General features: G+C 43.6%; 1 protein-coding gene across 1 annotated transcript; it reads left to right on the top strand.

The window, feature by feature from the left end:
- The first annotated feature begins 7,308 nt into the window (after positions 1 to 7,308).
- LOC140910030 (uncharacterized) lies at positions 7,309 to 11,362 on the top strand. Its single transcript, XM_073340138.2, has 2 exons — positions 7,309 to 7,555; positions 9,607 to 11,362. Exons 1-2 carry the CDS (start codon positions 7,309 to 7,311, stop codon positions 10,224 to 10,226), a joined length of 867 nt encoding a protein of 288 aa, XP_073196239.2. The 3' UTR covers positions 10,227 to 11,362.
- The last annotated feature ends 13,333 nt before the right edge of the window (positions 11,363 to 24,695 follow it).

Genomic DNA, 24,695 nt, shown 5'->3' with positions numbered 1-24,695 from the left:
AAAGCATCTTGTTAAGCGATTAGTCCTGCAGATACTATTGCTCACAGTCTTAAAATCTCTGATAACTTTTTATATGCCTGGCTATAAAATATTCATGCGAATCAATACTGGATAAATCTCATATATGCGATTGATTTTTTTCTCTTTTATACTGCATTATCTTTGACTAGATTGTCTCTTTTCTCTCTGTAAACATGCAGGCCATGGGGGCTGGACATGCTCCAGCTCGACATCGATTGGAGAAAGGCATTTCAAACGTACTTGGAATAGGTAGTGCGAGCCACTTGAAACGGGATACGGGAATCTTGGCTTCACTTGCCTTCCAATTCAAAATAAGTTTAACATGGCGTTCAGGGCAGACATATAAATACTTTACTTCCCTCTATATAACAATTCCGCCTCCCGGCCCCTTCACTTAGAATGCATTTTAATTTCTGTATGAGGCAAATATTTTGCGATTATGAAACTCCTACAGTGTATCTGCTGTGTTCAGCTTTTTTTCTTGTCAAATCGGTTGCAATGGGGGAGGGGAAGAGATGGTGTCTCCGATCAAACGTTCTTTGATTTATTAGGGAACCCCCTCGTAGATTTAAACTCATTCGTCATCTCCTGTCTAAAATGGATTCCAGGAAGGAGAATTAGTCGATGGTCTTGAACTCCCCGCAGACTGAAAAAAAAATGGCTTCGAATGGGGATTGAGATTTTTTTAAAAAAAGAAGGGCCCGATTCTGCATTTTTTGTGTCCCCCAAATGCCTAGTAACTCGAAGAGTTTGTTGACACTTGGCACCTCTCCTATAGTTTCGAAAACATCCCATAGAATTATATATTTATGTAATAACTATTGCGCTTTGGTCGTTGCATTCCCACGTTTATGGGACCCCAAAGAAATATTTTTGTGCACCCAGTGAAATTAAGAAGTCTAAACCTTTCGCCTTTGCTTTATTCGTTCTCTGCTCCCTCCCTTCATAAAAGGGAACCTCATGGTTGTATTTGCTTTCCCCAGAATATTTGGTGATGTAGCGCATATTCTAGGAAAGGGAAAAGTTTGAGCTAGGGAGACGCAGGAGATGATGCTGATGGACACTGCAGATGGAGAGAGAAGTCTGTCTGTCGGTCTCCATTTTTGTTGCTATAGAAAGATTTGTGGATTTGGAAAGCAAGATAACGACAAGAATCAGGCTTACGGCTGCAACCAACATTCTATTTTACTATTGGAAAGAGCTCTTTCTAACGACCTAAAGCCACTCAGATCACATTCATAAATATTTCAAACACAAAGCGTTGTTATTTACTTTAAAGTTTTTGACCCAATAGCTGCATTGTGGGAATCTCACTCGGTGATGTGAAGAGAATTCCAGGTGCTTGGACTATGCATTCGTTTTATTGAGTTCTCATTTACGAATAACAGTGGACTTTCCCTTTCTTGGCCTATTTTACTGCAAAATATATCAAAAAATACTTAATACCAAGGAGGGAAAAAATGAACACAATTACTTTAGAAAGGTTATCTAGTTTCTAATGAAATTTGATTGTGAATACTTCTTAGATTTAGATTATGGTTGTGCCATGGAAATAAGTAAAATGTAAGTGAAGTGATTTTTGTAATGCTTTCCTAGGAAATTCCAGGATTTAGTTAAAATTATTAGCCACTGAAAATAATGATCAAATAGGAATTTGAGATATTTTATTTTAATGTGCACAAAGTATTCACGTTCCCCTCTTCAAATACAGTCCATTAAAGAAAGAGTTAGAGAGGTACAGACCTAAAGAGAGGCAGTTTTGACAATAAAATAAAATAATTAAATATAGAGGTAACCCCCCTCCCAAAATAAATAAACACACAACTCCCCCTCTTCCCCCCAAAACCCCTCCCAATATAACAAGTAGTTGCTTTTAATCGAAAAGACTGTACATCCTCCGGAGAGGAGCAACAATCTTCTGGGTAATAGAAATTGAATTGCTGAGATAAATAGATTCATTTTTGATGTAAAAGAGTAATGATGGAATAGGGGGTAATACATCCCCATTTGATCAGGAGAAGCTGTGCAAGTAAAAAGCTTGAGGGCTGACTCAGCAGCAGCAATCACAACTTCAGAAGGCTGATCCTCCAGGTTACTTCTTGTGCCCTGCTTACAGCTTGGAGAAAACGTTGAGTTTAACCTAAACAAACGTGGCGTAAGTTTTAAGCAACAATTCGACACAGGAAACTGTGCGCTAGGTTTTCACACTATGTGTCTGGAAGAGCGTTTGACGGTGGCAAGAGCAACCACAGGTCCAACTAATTCCCCAAGTCCTAGACACGAGTTTATAAGAAAATGTGTCCAGACAAATACTTCAAGTGACCTTTCGCCACTCAGCTTTAGAAATAGAGTCCTGATAATCTAATTTTATTCTATAGGCAGAGAATTCTTTCTCTCTCTCTCATTTTCTCTCTCTCTCTCTCTTTCTCTCTCTCTCACACACACACAATTTGAAGTAAAAGTGTGATTTTGGTTTAAGGGCCGCAGGGTTTGTCCGTTAGCTTGGTATGCATCTAGCTTCTGGATTCAAAAGAGGATCCCATCCCTTTTGGAATTCGGAGGACCTATAGGTCTTTGTTGCCAGTGAGTCATTTGACTGCCTGCATGGGCAGCCGGGGCGGTCAGATACTGGATTCAGCTTGTCAATGGAATAATATAGTTTCTGTACAGCAGCCAGCTTGGGATGTGAGGGAGAGGGAGGGATACAAACGTACCCAGAAACAGCGCTCTCATCTCATTGTCTAGCTCTTGTTCACCTTTGGTTGCTCAGAGCGGTAGCAGAACCTTCATTGATAATTCAGAGCATGATCTTGCTCCCATTGAAATCAATGGCAAAACTCCCATTGATTTCAATGGGTGCAGGATCGGGCCCCTTATAGTAAGGTATACATATTCTTGTTATTTAGATACCACATTTCTAAAAAAATCACATTACCTCTTTGCCTTTCATTTAGCCTGAAATTTATGAATGGTCTACAGGTCGTTAGATCATTATATTTCTGTTTCCTTTGCTGACGTACTTGAAGGTTTAACCTTTACCTGAGTGTAAAATATGTGACACTAGCTAAAAGTTATTTACCCTTCCTGAAATTCACCCAATTTCCTCCTTGCTTTCTGTTCTCTCAAATTGTTTTCTTTCTTTAAATAAGAGATTGAAATAATACTCAGAAGCTCAATAATTTTCCCCTCCCTGGAGTAAACTTGAGATGTTTTCTAGAGTAAACAGACCTAGATGACTAGATGACCAGACCTAGATGGCAATAGAAAATTCTTCTGCGGCAGGGAATATGACTGATAAATGAACATGAGGGGGACAAAACCATCTAAATTTTAATCAAAGTGGGAAGAGTCCTCCTGAGGCGAAGTTTTCTTGACTCATATTGAAATTCACTGACCATCTCCCCTTTTCTTCTTAAAATTTCTTACCACTAATAAAACTATTATCTTCTCTCCACTCCCCCGTCCCCTCCATCTCTCATTTGAAGATGCTCTTTTCTTTAATGGTTCATCTCCCGTTCTTCCCACCAAACTGCACAGGAGATGTGGAATCAGATGCAAGGCGAATAAGGCAGGTTAACGGAAGATTAGCACTTTGCGCCTGGTGGAAAATGTACAGTGCTCTGGCAGACGAAAGCATTCAAATCTTGAATCTATTTATAAAGTGAAGCTAATTGTCATGAAAATGTCTTACACACGCTCTTTTAAAGAACCATCGCCGCCTGTAAAGAGGAAGGAAGTTTTAAGATGCCTTAATTTAGCTTATGGTACCTATGGCACCTGGGCATTGAAAAGCCTGCCAGCAGTTCTATCCTCAGCCCCGAATCAGCCCCGAATTTGCCCTCAGCATCTTTTCGTGGTTGAAACACCGAGTATCAAAGCAGAAGGGCCTCTTTAAACACTCAGCCAATTATGGAAAAGTAAAAAAAAAACAAAAAACCACCTTTGACTTTCTGCCTTAACTGGACAAATTGGCTCGAACAATTTAGGCAGCTGTTAAAAGCTGCAATGTTGAAAGGCCCTGTTGTGGAAAAACCCTTAAGGAATAACAAACAGACCCCTTCCCAAGACAACCACCCTCCTACCCTTCCACAACACTCCACTCCCCACCCAACACACACCCCTCCACAGCACATAAAACATCCCCCCCACAACACGTCCTCCCTCCACAACATACCCACATCCCTCCACAATACACCCACCAAACCTTCCACAACTCCCCCTCCACAACACACACCACCTCCACAACATGACACACAAACACCCCGCTCGCTTTCACAGCATACATGCACACACTTCTGCCCTTCCCACACCGCGGTCACCCCTCCACCACACACACAAAGCCTTCCACAGCCCACACATGCACACATAAAGAGGGCAAAATAGTGAAGTTTAAGTTTGAATGGGTTACGATCTGCAATATGAAATCTCCAATCTCAACCACTGACATCTCCAAATGTCCTTATGAATGAATGAGAAAATACGTTGTATGCATTATTATCCTCCTAAAGTATACAGAAGGGCACAAACACTGTCTAAATCTCTTGTAAGTCACATATCAAACACCTTATTGCATGAGACTTTTGCTTTTTGTCCTTAAAAATAGACTCTCTCAATCTGCAGACATCTCTGAGGACTTTTTGGTAAATTGAAACTCCCAACCCGCTTGGGCAGCAAATGAAAAGGTCTGTGGTTGCACTTTCCAGTCAACAATATGTGGAGAAATCCTATATACTAGGCCTGATGTTTTACAGGTGCAAGGGGGAGCAGACTCATGAGAAGAGGAGAATCACTCCAGTCACTTCAAAGGAGCTACTCCTGATTTACTTCTGTGGGAGGTAAATCAAGCCAACTCTTCCCCCCTTATTTCCCTGCGTCTCATCTCTCTGGTATGTATTAAAATAAAAAGTTTATATTGACTGTGCTTAGGGGCTCCAATCATAGATCTAGGCTCCACTGTGCTACAAACAAATACTAAAACCATAGTCCCTGCCCCAGCTAGTTTACATTTACTGAGACTAAATATTCTGACAGTGTTTGGTAGCTATTGGTATTTTGCTTTCTCTTCTCTCCTCCTCTCACCTTCTCCCCTTTGCCCCCTGCTCTTCAATTCTTGCCCCTTTCTTCTCATTTTACACCCTGATCTCCATTCCATCCTCTGCATAAATTCCTCCTTCACCTCTCCTTCCTCTGCATCCAGTCTATCTTGTTTTCTTGATTAACCACCTTCCCTCTTTCACTCTCTGTGGCTACCCTATTCCCTCTCTTTCATTTCCCCCATCTCTCCTGTGCCTGCCCTGTATATCTTACTTTCACTTCGACTATCGCCACATAGCCGTTTGTCTTTCTCTATGACATTCCCATAACTTTGCCATCCTCTGTATCCTTCCTGTACCACCTGTACCCTTCTGATTTTCTCTACCCAGGTCATCTTCCTTCACTATCTGTCTCCTCTACCTTTTGTATTACGGCAGCACTTAGGAGCCCTACTCATGGAGTAGGATATAGGCACTGTACAAAGAGAAACGCAAAAACCTGTCTCTGCCACAAGGAACTTACAATTTAAGACAAGAGACCACAGATGAATACAGTCAGATGGGGGGTGGGGAAAGGGGAGTACAAGGAAACAGTGGGATCGGATGATATTGGTCAGCATGGTAAGCATCTGACTAGTATCTGCTTATCACATCAGCAGCCTAATCATTGTCAAGTTTTTTTTGTAGACATCATGGAGAAGGAGAGTTTTAAAGATGTGTGAGTGAAAGGAGGATAACCTTAATGTTGTGGATGTTTACAGGGAGCTCCTCCCAAGCGTTACCAGAAGCATGAGAGCAAATATGAAAATAATTGTTTGAAATTTTAACAAATGGACAAAGGGGCTAGCATCGTAAGTTGGATGTAGGAGCCGATAACTCAATAGTAAATGAGAGATGATAGGACAGACATAGGCCTTGAAAGTGAATACAAGTAGCTCATGTCTGATGTGACAGAGAAGGGGGCACTAGTAATGGAGGGATGCAAAGAGAAGGGTGACATGATCAGAGAGATTGGCCTGGAAAACATCTTTGCGCAGCATTCTGAATGGATATGACTGGGGCAAGGTCCCCTTGCTCACCTGCCTTACAGTGAGGAGAGGCCAAAGAGAAGGATGAGATCTGTAATGGTGAGAGCCTGGACAGGTGTTTTAGTTAGGTGGATGGATAGGAAAGGTGCTGTTTTACAGGTGTTCTGCAGCAAAAAATCTGAGAGGTTTAGATGCAGCCTGGATATAAGGAATTAAAGACAGGACCTAGTCCAAGATGTTCTCCATGTCCACTGAAAGTAGGGCTTCATCTGCAGCAAAGCAGAATTACTTTAGATCAGGGGTTCTCAAACTGGGGGTTGCAAGATTATTACATGGGGGGTCGCCAGCTGTCAGCCTCCACCCCCCCAAACCCCGCTTCACTTCCAGCATTTATAATAGTGCTAAATGTAAAAAAAGTGTTTTTAGTTTATAAGGGGAGGGGGTCACAGAGGCTGGCTGTGTGAACGTGGTCACCAATTCAAAACTTTGAGAACCGCTGGGTTAGATATTAGGAAACACTTTCTAATGATAAATTATAATGGTAAGCTTACAATTTCACCGCCCACTTCAAAGGGAAGGGCGGGATATTTCCCTGTCTCTGGTAGATTTCACCCATCCCCGCATATTGCTAATCCACGGTTGGCAGAAATGGCTGATCACAAACATGGAGGTTTCTTTTACAGCAGTAAGTAAAAATATCCCAGGAGAGCCCGTTGAAGGTCTCCACCCCCACACCCATTGCAGGGGCCCTTTTCGCCTCCCTCCCAATCTCTCATCTTCCTCCTCGTTACTCCTTCAGGGTCCTTCTCGGTCTCCCTCCCTTTTCCCCTCCTGGTCCCTTTCTCAGATCTCCCCCCCCTTGTTTCCCTTTGATCCTCCCCTTTCCCACTGCCTGGCTCCTCACTCCCCTCTTTTTTCTCCTCCTCCTCCCTCCCCGCATCTCCATCTCCCCCAGTCTCGTACCCCCTCCCTCCCTCCCTCCCTCTCTCCAGCCATTCCTCTCTCTGCTCTCTCCTCCTTCCCCCCCCCCGCTTCTCCCCCCCCTCCTCTCCCGTTGCTGGCCCCGCCCTCCGTCCCGCCGCCGCCAATCCGTACAGCTCCCCCTGGCAGCCGCCCGGCCGGCGGTTCAGCGCCGCCGCGGCTCCGGCCAGGCCCGCGGGATGCTGCAGCCGGCGGGGAGTCGGAGGCGCAGAGGCCGGCAGGAGCCGGGCAACCGCGCGCCCCTCATGGCCGGGCTGCCGCTGGGCTGCGAGAGCCGCCGGAGCCTGAGCCCGGGCGCGGAGCCGCCCCGCGCCCGCCTGGCGTTCACCATTGACGGCATCTTGAAGCGCCAGTCTCGGGGCGGCGCGGACTCGGCCAGGAGCCCCAGGCTGCGGCGGGACCCGGGCAGAGCCCGCTGCTCCCGGCTGGACCCGGAGGGGCAGGAGGAGGGGCCTTTGGGACAGCAGCCCGGTGCACGCTACAGAAACCCGGGTAGAGAGACGGGAGCCGCCGGCTGTATCTTTGACATGCACAACTAGACACGGCGCGCGCGCGCACACACACACACACACACACACACACACACACACACACACACTGCGCCCCCACCCCACCCTCTGCACACAGCACCACACACACACACACACACACACACACACACACACACACACACACACACACTGCGTCCCCACCCCACCGTCTACACACAGCACCACACACACACACTGCGTCCCCACCCCACCCTCTGCACACAGCACCACACACACACACACACACACACACAGCGTCCCCACCCCACCGTCTACACACAGCACCACACACACACACTGCGTCCCCACCCCACCGTCTACACACAGCACCACACACACACACACTGCGCCCCCACCCCACCCTCTGCACACAGCACCACACACACACACACACACACACACAGCGTCCCCACCCCACCGTCTACACACAGCACCACACACACACACTGCGTCCCCACCCCACCCTCTGCACACAGCACCACACACACACACACTGCGCCCCCACCCCACCCTCTGCACACAGCACCACACACACACACACTGTGCCCCCACCCCACCCTCTGCACACAGCACCACACACACACACACACACACACGCTGCGTCCCCACCCCACCCTCTGCACACAGCACCACACACACACACACTGCGCCCCCACCCCACCCTCTGCACACAGCACCACACACACACACACACACACACACACACACACACTGCGTCCCCATCCCACCCTCTGCACACAGCACCACACACACACACACACACACACACACACTGCGTCCCCACCCCACCCTCTGCACACAGCACCACACACACACACACACACACACACTGCGTCCCCATCCCACCGTCTACACACAGCACCACACACACACACACTGCGCCCCCACCCCACCCTCTGCACACAGCACCACACACACAAACACTGCGCCCCCACCCCACCGTCTACACACAGCACCACACACAAACACACTGCGTCCCCATCCCACCGTCTACACACAGCACCACACACACACACACACACACACACAAACACACTGCGTCCCCACCCCACCCTCTGCACACAGCACCACACACTGCACAACCACCCCACATACTGCGCACACACCACCATATACTGCACCCCCCCACACCTACTGCACACACCCATACGGCACCCCCACATTGCATGCCCCTGCCTACCACACACATCCCTACATATCCACTGCACTCCTACTGCACACACTGCACACCCCTCACCTACTGCATCCACATCCCTGAACACACACTCCCACCTGCGGCACACACCTCTGCACACTGCCACACAATGCACACACACCTACTGCCTCTGCATGCCACCCCTACACAAACTGCGCACACATCATCCCTTCACACTCTTCTTGCATACCACACCGATACACACAGACATACTGTATACCCACACCGACTGCATTATCCACACGGCACACACTCACCTACACAAATACACTGCGCACACACTGTACGCTCGCCCCCACCACACAGCATTCATATTGCACGGTGCATTCAGGTAGAGCCAGGGGCTTGGATCCCAGGGGATGAGTGTGGGCTGGGTGGCTGCATAGATACCTCACTCCCGCTGCACACACACGGTTCTCCTGTTACACTTTGCCATGGTGATGAATGGGGGATAGATAACTATCCCTCCCCGGCCCCCCCCCCGCCCCCCAAGTCTCTCAGGCTGTTTATACCGGGTACCCTACCCCACTCCCGCCGCCTTCTGGCCCTGTCCTGAACCTTCGGGCACCTAATTTCTCTCCTACGGCTCCCCATCCCTTGAAGTGCCGCTGGATCCGTTATCGGAAGCTCTTCGCCCTCTCTCCTTCCCGGGGGGTCCCCCGGGGGGTTGCTGCTAGACACCCCGGACTGCTAGACTCGCCCTCAGCAGTTCCCGGCCCCCCCGCTGCCCATCGGGCTCCCAGCCGGACGCGCGGCGGTGCGGGACGCGGGCAATTGCCGCGGCCGGCGGGGGTTGACGCTGTGCTTTGCCACTGCAGGAAAGGAGACGGGCCGGATGGCAGCGGACGGGGCGGCAGGACGGGGCCTCGGGCCCGGCGGTGAAACAGGGGGAGGAGGCGCGGGCTCCCCGCTGCCCGAGGGCTTGCCCCGCAGCCCCGACGCCTTGCCCCGGGAAGGAGGAGCAGCCGGGGCCCACGGGGGCTGCAGCAAGAAAAGCAGCAAGGTACTGGCGGGGGCCAGCAAGAAGAAGACCCGCACCATCTTCTCCAAGAGCCAGGTCTTCCAGCTGGAGTCCGCCTTCGGCAGGAAGCGCTACCTGAGCAGCGCCGAGCGAGCCGGCCTGGCCAGCGCCCTGCAGCTCTCCGAGACCCAGGTGAAGATCTGGTTCCAGAACCGCAGGAATAAGCTCAAGAGACAAATGTCTGCGGACCTGGAGGGCCCCGCTCCGGGCCAGGCAGAGCCGCCTGGGGAACTGCTATCCCAGGGGACGGCAGCTGCGGCTTCGCTCGCCTTCCCCGCCCTGTCCAAAGGCAGCACTTTCCTCCGTCGTTGTTTGCTGCCGCTGTCCTTCCCCCTGCTCTATCCGGGCAGCGCCGCCCCTTACCTGTGTTTCCCAAATCCGGGCAAATATTTCAGCCTTGTGGATGGGGATGTATAACCTCCCGTCCTCCTGCCCCCCCCGCACCTGCAGCCGAACGGCCTAGTTCCAGTTATCGGTCTGCATCTTCTGCCAGTGTTATCTATATGCACAGCATGTCCGTAGGATCCCTTCACCCCGCTCTCTGGTGTGTCTTCCTGCATTTGTTTCAACCCGTAACTTATTACAAAGACGCGACAAAAACAAAGTCCCGGGCAAAGCTACTGCTTTTAACCAGGGATCCATTTAACTTGGAACTCGGCGCTCTCCCCGTAGGCACCTTTCTCACACACTGTGCATCTGCGAAGGGGGTGGAGACCCACCTTGCTCTGTCAACACTTCATAAAAGAGAAACGCTGTCCTTCAAATGTTACCCAAAGATAGACGAACACTCACCAAACTATACCAATAAAAATATAAATCCAAGCAACAATTAGCTGTGTTTGATCACACGCTGGCTTTCTCTTTCAGTTGAAAGGATAATGTGTCTCTAAAATATTGTCAACGCTTAAAGGGTATTTTTACAAAGGTCTTTTTTACAATTCCAATTTTTCTTGTTAGTAGAGATACAGTTGTTGAGAACCAAAGAAAATGGGACATGAATTCTGGAGGCCATTCATTTGCTATATATCTATACCCATCTATATCCATATGTCTCAGTAGCAGATGCTATGTCCTGTATCACACTATCTCTCTCTCATGTGTTTGAGGCTGTGAGTACAATAATCTCTGAGCCCGCCTGTACTAAAGTATTAGGCCTGGTTAATACCTGAGAATTCTACGACTGTACATTCTCGAAAGCTAGGTATTTCCTGACACTATTAAGTTGTTGACATTTTGACTAAAATCTGGTTCTTGGGGTTTTAAACTGGCTCTTCCAGCGTCTCCAAGAAAAATCAAGCTCCCTGTCACATTTTTTGTATTAAGCCCCCAAAAATGTGGGACATTTTTATCTGCTATACTAGAATAATGAAACAATATTTTTTATAGATTTCTAAACCGAATTCTCATATATTGGTCTCAAGCTTCTACAATATACAAGGGTGGAAAATAAATCTTTTCTGTCAGAAACATAAACTGCATGCCTCTTCAATACAGTTAATGTTAAGCACTGTACAAATAATAGTTCTTAGCACATGTCTGATAGGTTTTTTTTAATAAAGGTTTGAGAAAATACGTTTGTGGTATTATTAAAATTCACTTTTTCCTCTGCACTAAATGCCATCAGTGATTCAGGACTTTGTCCTTTATAAAGACTGTATGATTTGATAATTGAACTTTTAAATAAAATTATTGGGGAAATTAGAAGGCAACTGTGATTAGATCTATATTTTAGTTACGACCCTCAGCCAGGCAAAGACCTGAAATATGTGCTCAATTATGGCAAATAGAGCACGGAAAGGAAAATGTTTAAAACCCAGAAAAACAATTTTCCAAACCTGTTGAAATGAACATTCAAAGATAAGAGGGAAACAGCTGGGTGAAATTGACAAGTGCATCGTGATGGTGCGGCTGTTGACAAATGAAGTGCAGGAGAAAACTTTTTTTTTGTTTTTGTTTGTTTGTTTTTTGTTTTTAAGCAAAGCGCCGTCTTTTCTTCCTTTTTCTCTTGACTCCTCTCCGGTCGGTTAGTAAATGCAGGAGATAAGTGTCTGCGCAATTACGTGCACCAGCCCGAGTGTGAAATGTATGCAGTGGTTTGTGATGAAAGAACTTGACGCAAGAAAGAAGGGAGGGTTAAGATTGTAATTGGAAGACAGTCTCGTGTGGAACTTTTTTTTTTTTTCCAAAGGAAGAAATTCTATTAAAAGGAATATCGTTTGGTTTAATGCAGTTCCAGAGAAGTTGCTAAGTAAACATTTGATCAAATGAATTTGACCGTAGGATCACAGCTTTGCTTAGTGGCTATGGAGCTAAGCCATGTTTTGGCTTAATAAAATGGGAACATTGTTTGACCCGTCAAACTGCATTGCCAATCTTGAATTCTCTCACAGACGCCAAGTCCTGGAAGGCCTATATCTCAGATCATGACAATGGGAATAAACTACGATCCAAGAACGAAACAAGACTACACTGTAAACAGTCGTTTAGATATTATTAAACATAACGCCTACGAGCCCGTTCTGTTGATTGTACCTTCCTTGTTTCTTTACACTGCACCAAAAGTTTTTTTTCTCTCTCTCTCTGCGTTCACAGTTCAATTGTGGGGCTCAAAAATATGGCTGGCGCTTCAGCGGGCAACCCTCTTGTTTCATTCTCTGTCTATATATTTGGTTGAATAAATTAAGGAATTTTTTTGAACCCTCAAATCCCCCCCATATCTAAAGAGATTTGGCGACGGGTGTTAAACCTACAGAAGTGACGATGCCTTTATTTATAAGGATAATTTGATACTGGGCAACTATGTTATAGCTATATATTTACCGTGACGGATGATCTATTCAGGGGGAGAAGTAAGCGTGGGGAATATCTCAGCTTTTCAATTGTTAATTTAATACCTACGCAAAATACAGCATTTATTACTATGGAATTACTCTGGTAAGAAGCGGCAGCCTAATAGGACTCCACCATCCTTCCCAGAGGTCACAGCAATCGTATTTTCATCAGAAATAAAGGATATGCATGGAAGCAAAATTGAGTTTAATAACTTCACCCATTCGTACTTTTGATTCAACAAATGTCTCTGAAAAAGATAAAGGTAATAAATTAAAGCATCCTTTCAGATAATTAATACCCACTTATTCCAAGGTTATTATTACACCAGTTATTATGCAGGGGTTGGATTCTACTCCCTTTTACACCGGTGTGAATCTGGAATACCTACTGTTTTCAGTGGAGTTACTCTGGATTCACGTCAGTAACTGAATAAAAATCTCACCCAATGTTATTAAAGGAATATATTTTATATCTAAAAAGGAGATGTAACACAGACCTTCAGTATAATGTAGGTCCTAGGTTATGTCCAAAATTGTGCAGCTTTCTTATGAGTTTGTTCCAAATTTACTGAATATCCATAAAGAGCTAGTACTAGGATCAATAGTTGACAAAACACCTAAGCAGTTGAAATAAATAGTATTTTTCATAAGTATTATTCAAGCCATCACTGCAGTTATTTGGATCAATGGAAAAATACTGTTTCATATAATATGCTATTGAATATAATACACCCAGTCCTCCACTTGTAAGGTGTTTTTCTACATTAAATTATTTTAATGAAAAGATAACCAAGTACAGGACAGAACAAATGGTGTGATTCACAAATAAACATCTAACTTTTTAAAATTTATGCTGAATGCAACTGAGCTTTCTTCTGATTTTAAACTAATTATATTTGTAAGTGAAAATGGTTAGTTACCCTGTGTAAGGAAGTGGCTATTCTTTTAAAATATAAGGAAAATCTGTAAGTAAAGGAAGAAAAAATTGTCCTCATCACTGACATAAAAGTGACTCTAATCAATAACCTGATCCATATTCAACAGAGAGAAGCTAGAATACTACTGATGTTAAAGAAACTAATCTCTCAAGCATTTCAATGTCTGATGCCGCAGCAGGAGTGGGTCCTAAAGAAGGAGTCTCCGTTATTGTTGGTGGTGATCTGAAAATCCAGAAAAATTTCAGATCTTTAAGATTTTGGATAATTAGCTACTATTCTAGATGAGAGAAGAAATCCACCTCCTGCACAATATTAAATAAATGAGGCTTGTCTATTGGGGGACATCCAGAAAAATTAATTCAAATTAACTAAAGGTGTGAGTTGGAAGTGGCTTAGTTAAACTTCATTAAACCCCTGCATGAATGCCTTCATTCAGAATTAAAGTGGCTTTAATTCAGTTTATTTTAAATCACTTCCAAAGTGAATTAAATTAAACCAAATAAAGGCCCTCTGAATAATAGCATCCATACAGGGATTTAAGGTGATTCAATTAATCCACTTCATACCTTTAGTTAATTCAGATGAATTTTCCTGGATGTCCCCATGTAGACAAACCCTAAAAAAACCCCACCCTAATCCCCCCAATATATTACAGTTGACTAGTGGCTGCAACTGGGATTTGAAAGCTTGCTGCCAAAGTTTATTACAAATAAAGGAATGACCCCAGGGGCTTAGTTGATGTGTCAGTTTCAAAACTGTGGTTAGAAGAGATCATCTGCTTCCACGGAGAGGTACTACAAAGGATACAGCAGTGTAGCCAGAGCGCTGCAGCTCTACCGCGGGAGTGGGGATCCTTGCTACAGCACAGAAAGGGTTTTTCCATCACTGTAGCAAATCCACCTGCTCCAGAGACAGCAGTGAGGATGATGGAAGAATTCTCCCATCAGCTTAGCAAAGTCTACAGTGGGGGTTACATCGACCTTATTGCACGGGGTGTGAAGCTTTCACAGCCCTGAGACATGGAGCTAGGTCAACCTACATTTTAGGTGCAGACCAGGCCCAAGGGAATTCTTTATAACACTCTTCCCCTTAACAAAAACAACATGCACATTTTGTACTCCTGCTTATTATTTGTATTAGGATAGCACCTGCAGACCCTAAATGAGACTGGACTCCATTGTTCGAGGCACCTTACATACACATAATAAGCAAAAGTCCCTGCCCAGAAAATCTTACAATCTATCGACAAGTTTTATGTTGTGTTGCTGTAGCCGTGTCAGTCCTAGGATATTAGAGAGACACGGTGGGTGAGGTAATATCTTTTATTGGACCAACTTCTGTTGGTGAGAGGGACAAGCTTTTGAGTTTACACAGAGCAGACCTCATGTTGGTGTAAACTGAGAGTCAATCCACTGCGTTACATTGGCTTAAAATGGGTGTAAATGAGATCAGCGCCAGGTCTATTGATTTTAGTAGCAATTTTTCCTGGTCAGGGAATTTTCAGGATGGGCCCATAGTCTTAGAGCAAATAGAATGAGTGAATTATTTATTTTGGATTGGACTGGATGGACAGTGGCCTTATCTGGCCACTGAGGGGAGTGAATAAAGATTTCTACACCCCTCCCATTGTCTGCATAAGGGCTGCCCCAAACTGCAGCCTCTACACTCAGGAGAGGCTGGCTGCTTTCCAGAGCTCCTGGGCATGCAGAAGCTATGCCCCCACTACCTGTATAGGATGCGGTTTACTAGCCCCTGTGTAGCTGGCCAGCTCCATGGACCAGCACAGAGCCATAGCCCTGCCTCTTCTTCACCCCTCATGTGCCCCTGGGGGGAGTAGGGAGGGAGCAGTCCCTCCACTCCCATGGGTGCAGATGATGTAATTCTACCTGACCCTTACATGAGCGATGTTAGAAAGGGAAGGTGCTTCCGCCCTTCCCCACTGCTATGCATCCTTGTAAGGGCTAGGCAGAATCTGGCCTAAACTGAGAGCAGCGGAGCTTCTTCTCAGAGAGGAGACAAGAGGCATCAAATGCATAAGGTCAGATCTGGATCTCATTCATGTGTGCAAATCTAGTTAGGTGACCCCTGAGTATGACTAAAGAGAGACTGACAAGTTGTGATTGTTGTGATTCCTGCTACTGGTTGGCTATGACCTGTGGAGAGAGCTAGTCCATGCTAAAAATCCTGTTATTTCTGGCCTCCTCTCCCCTTTACCTCCTTTGCTTTCTTGGTTTCATCCATCAGTTGTGTCATGGCTTTAGGTTGGAAGATCTTTCGGGCAAGGACTGTTCCTTTGCATTTGTACAACGACTGGCACAATGGGGCCCTGACCAACACGCAGACTCTTCTGTAGTACAACAACACATCTATAGTAACTTCATGTTCTTCAATGGGGTAACCCCTGATTTATATCAGTATAAGTAAGACTATAATCTGGATCATGCTCACATCAGCATAAGTGAGAGGAGAATCAATTCCCTACTTTCAAGGTAAACACCAGTTCACATCCAGCCAGGTTTAATCAAGCTTAAATTAAATAAAATTAATTCAGTGCAGGGTTAATGCAGGAGTTGTTCAGACAAGGCCATAGTTTACTTAAACCTTTATTTATATAACTCATTGATAGGCAGTCACTTTTAATATTGGGCCAGGGCCTTTGGTGGTGCAAATCAGCAGACCTGTGTAGCACGAATTGCACAGTTGGGTGATTTCATCTAAAAAACGATATAACAGACACACAAAAGGTACAGGAAAGGGCAACCAAAATCATCGTGGCCTAGAAAGACTTTCTAATGGAGAGAGATTACAAAGATTAGGGGCCTTTTTCTGATTTCATTTATACTGGTGTAAATCCAGAGTAAATCCCCTGGTGTCAATGTCGTTACTCTACATTTATACTGATGTAACTCAGAACATAATCTGGCCCAATGCCTTTGACAGATGATAGTTTTAAGATTCATTTCCCAGACATTCAGCCATGGTGATTCATTCTCTCCCTCCCCACGTTTTTTAACCAAGCCTTTTGGAGGGGTGGTGGAAAAGGGTTTTTTCCAAGAGTTCAGTGCAGGTCTGCATACGCGCAGGGGGTCTCACTGCATGGATCTGTTTGCAGGACCAAGTCCTTACTGTTTTTCTTACACTTAATATACATAATATAATAATAAATCATAGTTTTGATGTGAAATAACAACTATATTGTATAACATAGTATTATCTTATCTACTATTTGAAAATAATCACTGTAAACAGAAACTGCTTAAAATAGAAACATGATAATCTTATACTATACAAAAATAATCCACTGTGCTACAAGGGGGTTTATCTTGGGGGCCACTCATTGTTATGCCCACAGGGGACTGTTCTTCAAAAAATGTCTCATAGTAATAAGTTGTGGTCTACAGGAATATAGCTAACATATGTTATCTTCCCATGCAATCTTCCATGCCATATCACACTGGCCTCGGTAACAGGCCATAGGAAAATGTGGCAACTGGAGATGACAATGCACTCTGGCATGCAGCAATGTGATCACATAATCTTCTGATAACATGGAAGATAATGTGTGTCACCACTGTATTCCCAACAAATCAATAACACTGATATCGTTCTTAATACAAAATTCAATGGAGCTCACTAAGTGTTATCAGCAACTTTGACAAAAATGGAACATGAAGGGAAGTCAGATGCACTAATAAAAACATACAAAGGCTTCAGCACAAACCCCCAGCTGTAGCACAAAATCAAGTGAGTTTGGACTTATTGTTATATTTGTGCAACGGAGAATAAACAATTGGAGAGATCTTGCAAATGTAGAAATTCCAGTAAATATTGATGCGGAGTAACTGCAGAATCCTGGGAAGCGCAAAGCAGGGAACAAGGTAGAGAGACCACACACAAGAAAGCCCTAAAACATGGCCCAATCCTGCAGGTTGAGCACCTCGGCTCCCACTGACTTTAAAGTTAAGGATGACTGACAGGACTGGGCCCAGGGAGAAATCGCACCTTTGTTATCACATATTTTCTCTTTCGCTATACTTTTTAGTACTCCCCTAACTGGAACTTATTTGGGGGCACAGCTGTGACCTGTGGTACATGCCCATACAGGGGATTAAGCAGGCAAAAGGAACCCTGTAGCTCCCCTGTGTGGGCCACCTGCATCATGTGTTACAAACAAGAGGGGAGAGCAACCTCTGTGGGGAGGGGAGCCCAGTCCCCTGTTCATGATTGGGCAGGGGTAGAAAGTGGATGGAGCCCTAACTTTGCTCCCTCAACATGCTGGCCAGTGCAGCTGAGCCAGCCTGGAGAGGGGATTGTTGGCTTCTCTTACTTGGGGCTTGCAGCAAAGCCATAGCGTAGCTCTTGAGTAAGATTAGGGTTAGGATCAGTCCTTGATTAAGAATAAGACCCACACTCACTCCAGTTGAGACAAGCAATATCTACCCAAACAGGAGCAGCACTTCTAGTGCACTCAGCCATGTCCAGCCACACCACTAACCATGAACAGCGCATGAAGTGGTTATGGAAACCCCTTCTTACCCAGCAGATCTGCCTTGTGTGGGCACTCAGAGCTGTATCTGCTGACATCAGTGAGAAAAATAAAGTTTTTACTCCTTTACAGACCTGTTTTCAGAGCCAACTCAGCTAAGAAAGAGTGAGCTGGATTTTATAATCTAGTGGGTCAGATACTGGATTGGGGCTTGGGAGACCTAGATTCAATTCCTAGCTCTATCTGCTGGGTGACCTTGGCCAAATCATTTCTAGCCACATGCCACAGTTTCCCCATCTGTGAAACAGGGATAATGATACTGATCTCCTTTGTACAGTACTTTGAGATCTAAAGATAAAAGTGCTGTTTAAGAGCTAGGTTTTATTATTCTGCATTATGAGGAGAAATTGTTTACTAAATTCCAGCCAGCTACGCTCAGGTAAACCCACTGAAAAGAATGGGTTCCAAAGGTGTCATTGATCGCATAATCACTAGATGAAATTACCATAAGGTAGGTGCACAACTGGTTGAAAGTCCATACTCAAAGAGTAGTTATCAATGGTTTGCTGTCAAACAGGGAGGGCGTATGTAGTGGGGTCCCACAGGGGTCAGGACTGGGTCCAGTACTATTCAATATTTTAATTAATTACTGATAATGGAGTGGAAATAGGCTTATAAAGTTTACAGATGACACCAAGCTGGGAGGGGTTGCAAACACTTTGGAGGGAAGGATTAGAATTCAAAATGACTTTGACAAATTGGAGGACTGCTCTGAATTCTACAAGATGAAATTCAATAAAGATAAGTGCAAACTACTAAACTTAGGAAGGAAAAAAATCAAAGGCATCACTACAAAAAAGGGAATAACTGGGTAGGGGGTTGTACTGCTGAAAAAAATCTGGATGTTATAGTGGATCATAAATTGAACAGGAGTCAACAATGTAATGCAGTTGCTCAAAAGGCAAATATCATTCTGGGGTGTATTAACAGGAGTGTTGTACGTCAGGCATGAGGTAATTGTCCCACTCTATCGGCTCTGGTGAGGCCTCAGCTGGAGTACTGCATCTAATTTAGATTAATTGCATGAATAAATAATTTACTATGCAGGGCTTTTTCAGGTGATCTATTTATGTATATTTTTAAAAGAATGTTTTATGAGATACCAAGCACATTTTGGGGCACTGAAAAATAATATTAATAGGAATAAAGTCTATATAACAGTCCCTGAAATTACCCACACACATTTTATATAATGGTTTCTGTCTTGTGTACCATCATCTATCTATCTATCCATCATCATCATCATCTTCACACATAATGTGTGAGAGACAATTTGGAGCTGTTATGGTACATCATCATGCAACTTCAATGTTTGCTTAGGGAGTCATTAATGTGCAAATTATAGCTGCAATATACTCTAACTGCACTATAGATGTTATGTGGTAGGATGTCCATGTGTATTTAAAGAGCGTTTAATTTGTGATTTGTAACTAAATATCGGTATTCAGCCTGTGATATCAAATAGTCATTGCATGTGCTATACATCTACTTTTCTAAGATGCTGATCCTGAAATTTGCAATGTGTGGGAGGACCCCTGCTCCTTTATTGACTTCAGTGAGGATCTGTGCAAATGTCAGTGAGTTGTAAATTGCTGGATCAGTGCAAAGATATAATGAATGAGAACATGGTCATATAATTTTAAAAATAATTATGTTTAAAGTCAAGTGCTTACAGCCTACGGTGTGCAACCTATAAAATTCCACTTTTAAAATGACGCTATCCCTTAATATTCAGGAGTTCATAAGGGTAACAGAAAGCCTAATGGGTTCAATGTACTTTAACAATGTTTCTGTGCTGACCCTTTGTTACATAAAATTTCAGTCTCACATGAATGTATTTTCCTGAAAATAAGAAGTATAGATTGTGAGTACAAAATAGTTTTTAAAATAAAATTTAAAAACTCCATTATTTAAAATATTTTATTATCCTTTATTAATTCTTTCAAAAATGGAAGCCAAATCTTGCACTTGCTCAACATTTAAATGATTGCTTACAAAGAGACACAGTAACTACAACTATCACTGTCAAAACTAACAGATGGTTGATATATTTAGGACATGAGTCTCCTTTATCATGTCACTCAACTCGGACCTAAATCAATAGAGAAAAGTCCCTAATATGTCTACTTGTCCCTTTATTGTGTAATCTTTTGACCTGGGTCAGATGTCAGGATCAGTGGATTCTCATGTTTTCTGTTAGACTCATTAACTTCACAATATGTGACAAATCTGAAACATTACAAATGCAAAACTGTATCACTGTTAGGGAAATGTGTAAATCTTTCCCCAATTTGATGCAGTGTTGGAAATACTGAGATTTTAAAATCATGGCTTTGCAATATTAACCTTTCTTTCCCTTTCTTCCCTGAAGTACTATTGTCAGATTTGATTGTATCACTACATCTTTAACAAACAAGCCTGGAAAATGAAGAGCAATATAACAAATCCAATAGGGCCCAATTCAAATCTAACTGAAGTCACTAGAAAGACTGCCCTGGACTTCAATGAGTTTGGATCAGACCACTTCTGAGAGAGAGTCTGACGCTGCTCCTAGTAAAGGCAGTGACACACCACGGGTTGAATTCAACGGGAAGAGGATTGTTCCATGTGGTACAAGTGAGGTGTGTTATGACCAAAGATACTGGAAATCTGAAATAACATTTGGTAAAAAACTTGAAGCCCGTACATCTTTCTGGAATATGTTGAAGATTCTTTACATGGTATGTAATTGATTTTCCATGATACTGCTTTTTGCTTCTTGCTACATGGCCCATAGAAATAAACTGATAATTTTGGCAGATTATTTTAAAGTTTTTTTTACTAAAGTCAAAAGTGGTAGTGTATAGAATTAAATATAAAATTCACAATACAGTAGTAGTTACAGAATCCCTAGCATTCTCCCAATATGATAGGGATGACACAGCCAGCATGTTTCTTCCACAAATTTGATGGTGCAGCTGCTTACCTGATGTCAATCATTGTAGGTCCATCAACTTCACAAAGTCAAAGAAACACAAAGATTTAAAGCTCAGTGAAATGGGGATGGTGTCACCTCCCTGAATAAAATGTCAGTACTACAGGAGTTGGTCTAAGATAAGTTGTAGTGTATGTGCAATTCCAGTCCAATTTTCAACGTAAGTGATATTTGCACCTGACACCATAATTTACTAGGTTACAAGGGAACAAATCTATAATTTCAATTATTCTTCTCCTGGGTGATTAAGCCCAACCCCCCGCATCATGCAGAATATTTCCCTATGTTTTTCCCACTACTTATCTAATCTATTATTGAATAGTTGTAGTGAGGGTGCCTCAATTACCTCCATTACATCTCTCCCACTGCCTAATCACTCTGTCTGATAAGAAAATTTTCCTAATGAGTGGCTCGGATCGTTTAATGTTTGGTTTTAGGCCATCACCCCGCTTTGATCACTTTCAGACAGCATGAACGTGCTTCTTCCTACTCGGGTGATGTTTACAATGTTATCATGACCCGCTTTTCAGCTCTTTAAACCTCAGGCTTCATCAGCTGAGCTCCCACTCAAACTCTGTATGCATTTGGTTGTTTTTTAGAACGTAGGGACCAAAACTGTGAGAAATATTCATGACGTTATAACCAGTCTGTGTAAAATGGCAATATTACAAGAGACTGCTCTTTGCCCATTACTTTTCATTACAATGGCTTTGCACTGCAAGACAATACCTATTGTAATCTATTATTTTGCTCAGTATAAAGCATTTCATTTTTATTCCCCCCATATCTTAGTTACATTAGATAGAAAGTTATCACACTTATAGCACCATAGTATCTGAACTGCCTTTAATATATCAGTAACCTCACATTTTCTACTTGCACATGAGCATGGTTTTGAGACCTTGCAGAGCTATGGCTCCATACATACAGAATGGTAGCTTGATTTTCTAAAAATAATCAGTATTCGTCCTTAGTCTGGGAGCTGCTCAGCACCCTGAGAAGGCCTTACCCCTTTATGAAGCAGCACCTCCCTCACCAGACTTGCCCAGTGCACTGTATATTATGGGTGAGTGAGGAAGTAGGGCAGGACTATCATTTGTGATGTGTTTGTACAGTGCCCAGCACAAGGGGGCCAAACTTGGTTGTGGTCTTCAGGGCTCTCCCACAATATAAATGTTTAAATTGGCTGGAGAATCACAGGGCAACGTGACAGCCTTCCCACCCTGGATCTGCGTAGTGCTTTGGGGTTATGGGTCCCAGCTGCAGAGCTCTGTGTCCAGGAAAGAGCAGGGTCAGGCTGTGGCCTAATAAAAATGGGCAAAAAGATAAGTGTTTTGCACTAAGATTGTAGCTTCTCTCTGAGGACCTCAGTCCACTTCACAAATGTTAGCAAGTCGTTTAAGAGTTCCACAGCTAGAACGGCCTGTGTCAGTCAGGCCTGGTCTAGAAAATTAAGTAGAAAATTAAGTCAGCTTAGCTGTGTAGCTCAGGGATGTGAAAAACCCACACCCCTCAGCAGTGTGATTAAGTTGACCTAACCTGCAGCATAGACAGTGCTAGGTGGACAGAATAATTCTTTCCTAATGCCTTTGGAAACATGGGGCAGGGGAGTGGGTGGGTGGAGGGAAAGAGGAGGAATGGGAGGGAAGAGGACTCACATGCTTCCAGTCCTTCCTACATCTCTAGAAAAGGTGTAATTTGTGCTCATGCATGTGGCTGGCAGCCTGGTGATTGCTGATGGTGGTGTAACACTAGCCTGCAGTGACTCAAGAGAGTGAATAATAGCCTCAGGGCAGACTGTTGGGAAACAGAGCACAAACCCTAAATGGGTTGTGAGTTCCATACTAAGGTCGGGTCTACACTAGGAAACGAGGTTGGTATAACTACGCTGCTCAGTGGTGTGAAAAATCCACACCCCCGAGCGACGCACTGAAATCAACCTGACCCCAGTGTAGACAGGGAGGTAGATTACCTATGCCAACAGAAGCAGCCCTCCCAACTGAGTAGGTGGCCTCTTCCCTGAAGCACTACAGCAGTGGACAAGCCCTCACATTTCACCAAACCAATTATCAGCCCTCCTCTCACACAGCACCACTGAATAAGGGCTTACTCCTGGAAGGAGCTGAGCACTCCGGCCTTGACACAGTATTTCTCTTAAGTACATGCTTAACTTTAGTTATCTACATTGTCCTATTCATTTCTTCACTAGGACCTTGAAGGATCCAACAGTGCCTCCCGATGTTACTGTACATCACACACTCACTTACTATAAAGAGATGTTGGGTTGGAGAAAATCCGAAAATTAAACATTCACAGATCTGAAAACTCATTTTTGCCAATAGTATGTGTTCAATTACAATATGTTTCTAAGAATTACATTACAATTATAAAATTATATAATTATATTGATTTCACAGCTGTAATATTTCATCCTGGTGACCAATGATGGAGATGAAATTAGCAGATTTAAAAATCAATAAGGACTAGAGATAGGCCAAGTTCATATCTTTAAGAAACCTACCTTCCTCCAAACCTCAAGTTTGGTGATGTTCAAATCTGGGGGTTTAGTTTGGTTTATTATAGAGTTAAAGGCCAGGTGTAAAACTGAGTTTTCATACAGATTTGTATGTCTCTCTCTCTCACACATGCACATTCCCAAAATTGAAGGGGTGATTGGATCCAAGGTGTTGGTTCAGAACTAGCTCTGATGAAGACATGCTCAAATCAATATTGATTTTAATTATTTTTTGGATCCATTCCATGAATTCGCTCCAAAACATGTAGGTTGAGGAGCAGTGCAACATTCTATGTGCAAACGTAACAAATAGAGCTGGATATGAGCAGCCAGAATTAGCACCGAATAACCCAGTTTTGTGCACTTTGACAGAGCTGCGCACTGCTCTGTGGAGCATGAAATAAGAAGTCTGAAGTGTGGCTGTAGGTCTGTTAACATTATGTAAAGTTCTCCATACTTTTTCTAGTCGTCTGAAGACAGAGTGAGAATTCATGTTGTTTTTACTCATGCAATTCTACTAAAGAATTAACAGTCACACACACACACACACTTTTATAAATAGTTGAGGTAATACAAGATGAGTTAAGTTCTTAAGCAGAAATTATGACTATTGGAGAGATTATACAAAACCTCTTTTGAAACAATTAGTAATTTAATTTGTAAATATCAGATTGATTACCGGCTGAATTTAATGTAATTTGTATATTCTGAAAAGACAGCATATTGCCATCTGAAATCAGATCCCTTAAGTAATTAAGAGCCTGATCCTGCAAGCTACCCAGGCCCACAATTCCCATTGGAATCCATAAAAAAAAAAGAGTTTTCAGGATCAGGTTCTTCTCCTCTTGTAAAGCAAATGAAGACATTAAAAAAGTTCTTATCAATAGTAAAGTACAGATTATACCAGGAAGAAGGTAAAGAATTGGAACTCAGAGAAATAAAGAAAAATATCCACCATTTTTGGAAGGCCCTACAAAAACATGAATAATAGAATGAGAATTTAAGGGAGTGGAAAACAACATTTTAATTACAGGATCTAGAGACTAAGGAATGGCAGCTTGATTTTCTAAATGTAGCCAATA

Source organism: Lepidochelys kempii, chromosome 4, assembly GCF_965140285.1.
Source record: "Lepidochelys kempii isolate rLepKem1 chromosome 4, rLepKem1.hap1, whole genome shotgun sequence".
NCBI classification, from domain to species: Eukaryota; Metazoa; Chordata; order Testudines; family Cheloniidae; genus Lepidochelys; species Lepidochelys kempii.
The sequence above is the reverse complement of the archived record's forward strand: the minus strand, read 5'-3'. Positions and strand labels throughout refer to the sequence as shown.

Bases quoted from the DNA above. Each gene is read 5' to 3' on its own strand.
- LOC140910030 (XM_073340138.2), top strand. From the start codon at position 7,309: ATGGCCGGGCTGCCGCTGGGCTGCGAGAGCCGCCGGAGCCTGAGCCCG. The intron at 7,556-9,606 runs GTAGAGAGACGG...TTGCCACTGCAG, and splicing joins TGCACGCTACAGAAACCCGG to GAAAGGAGACGGGCCGGATG.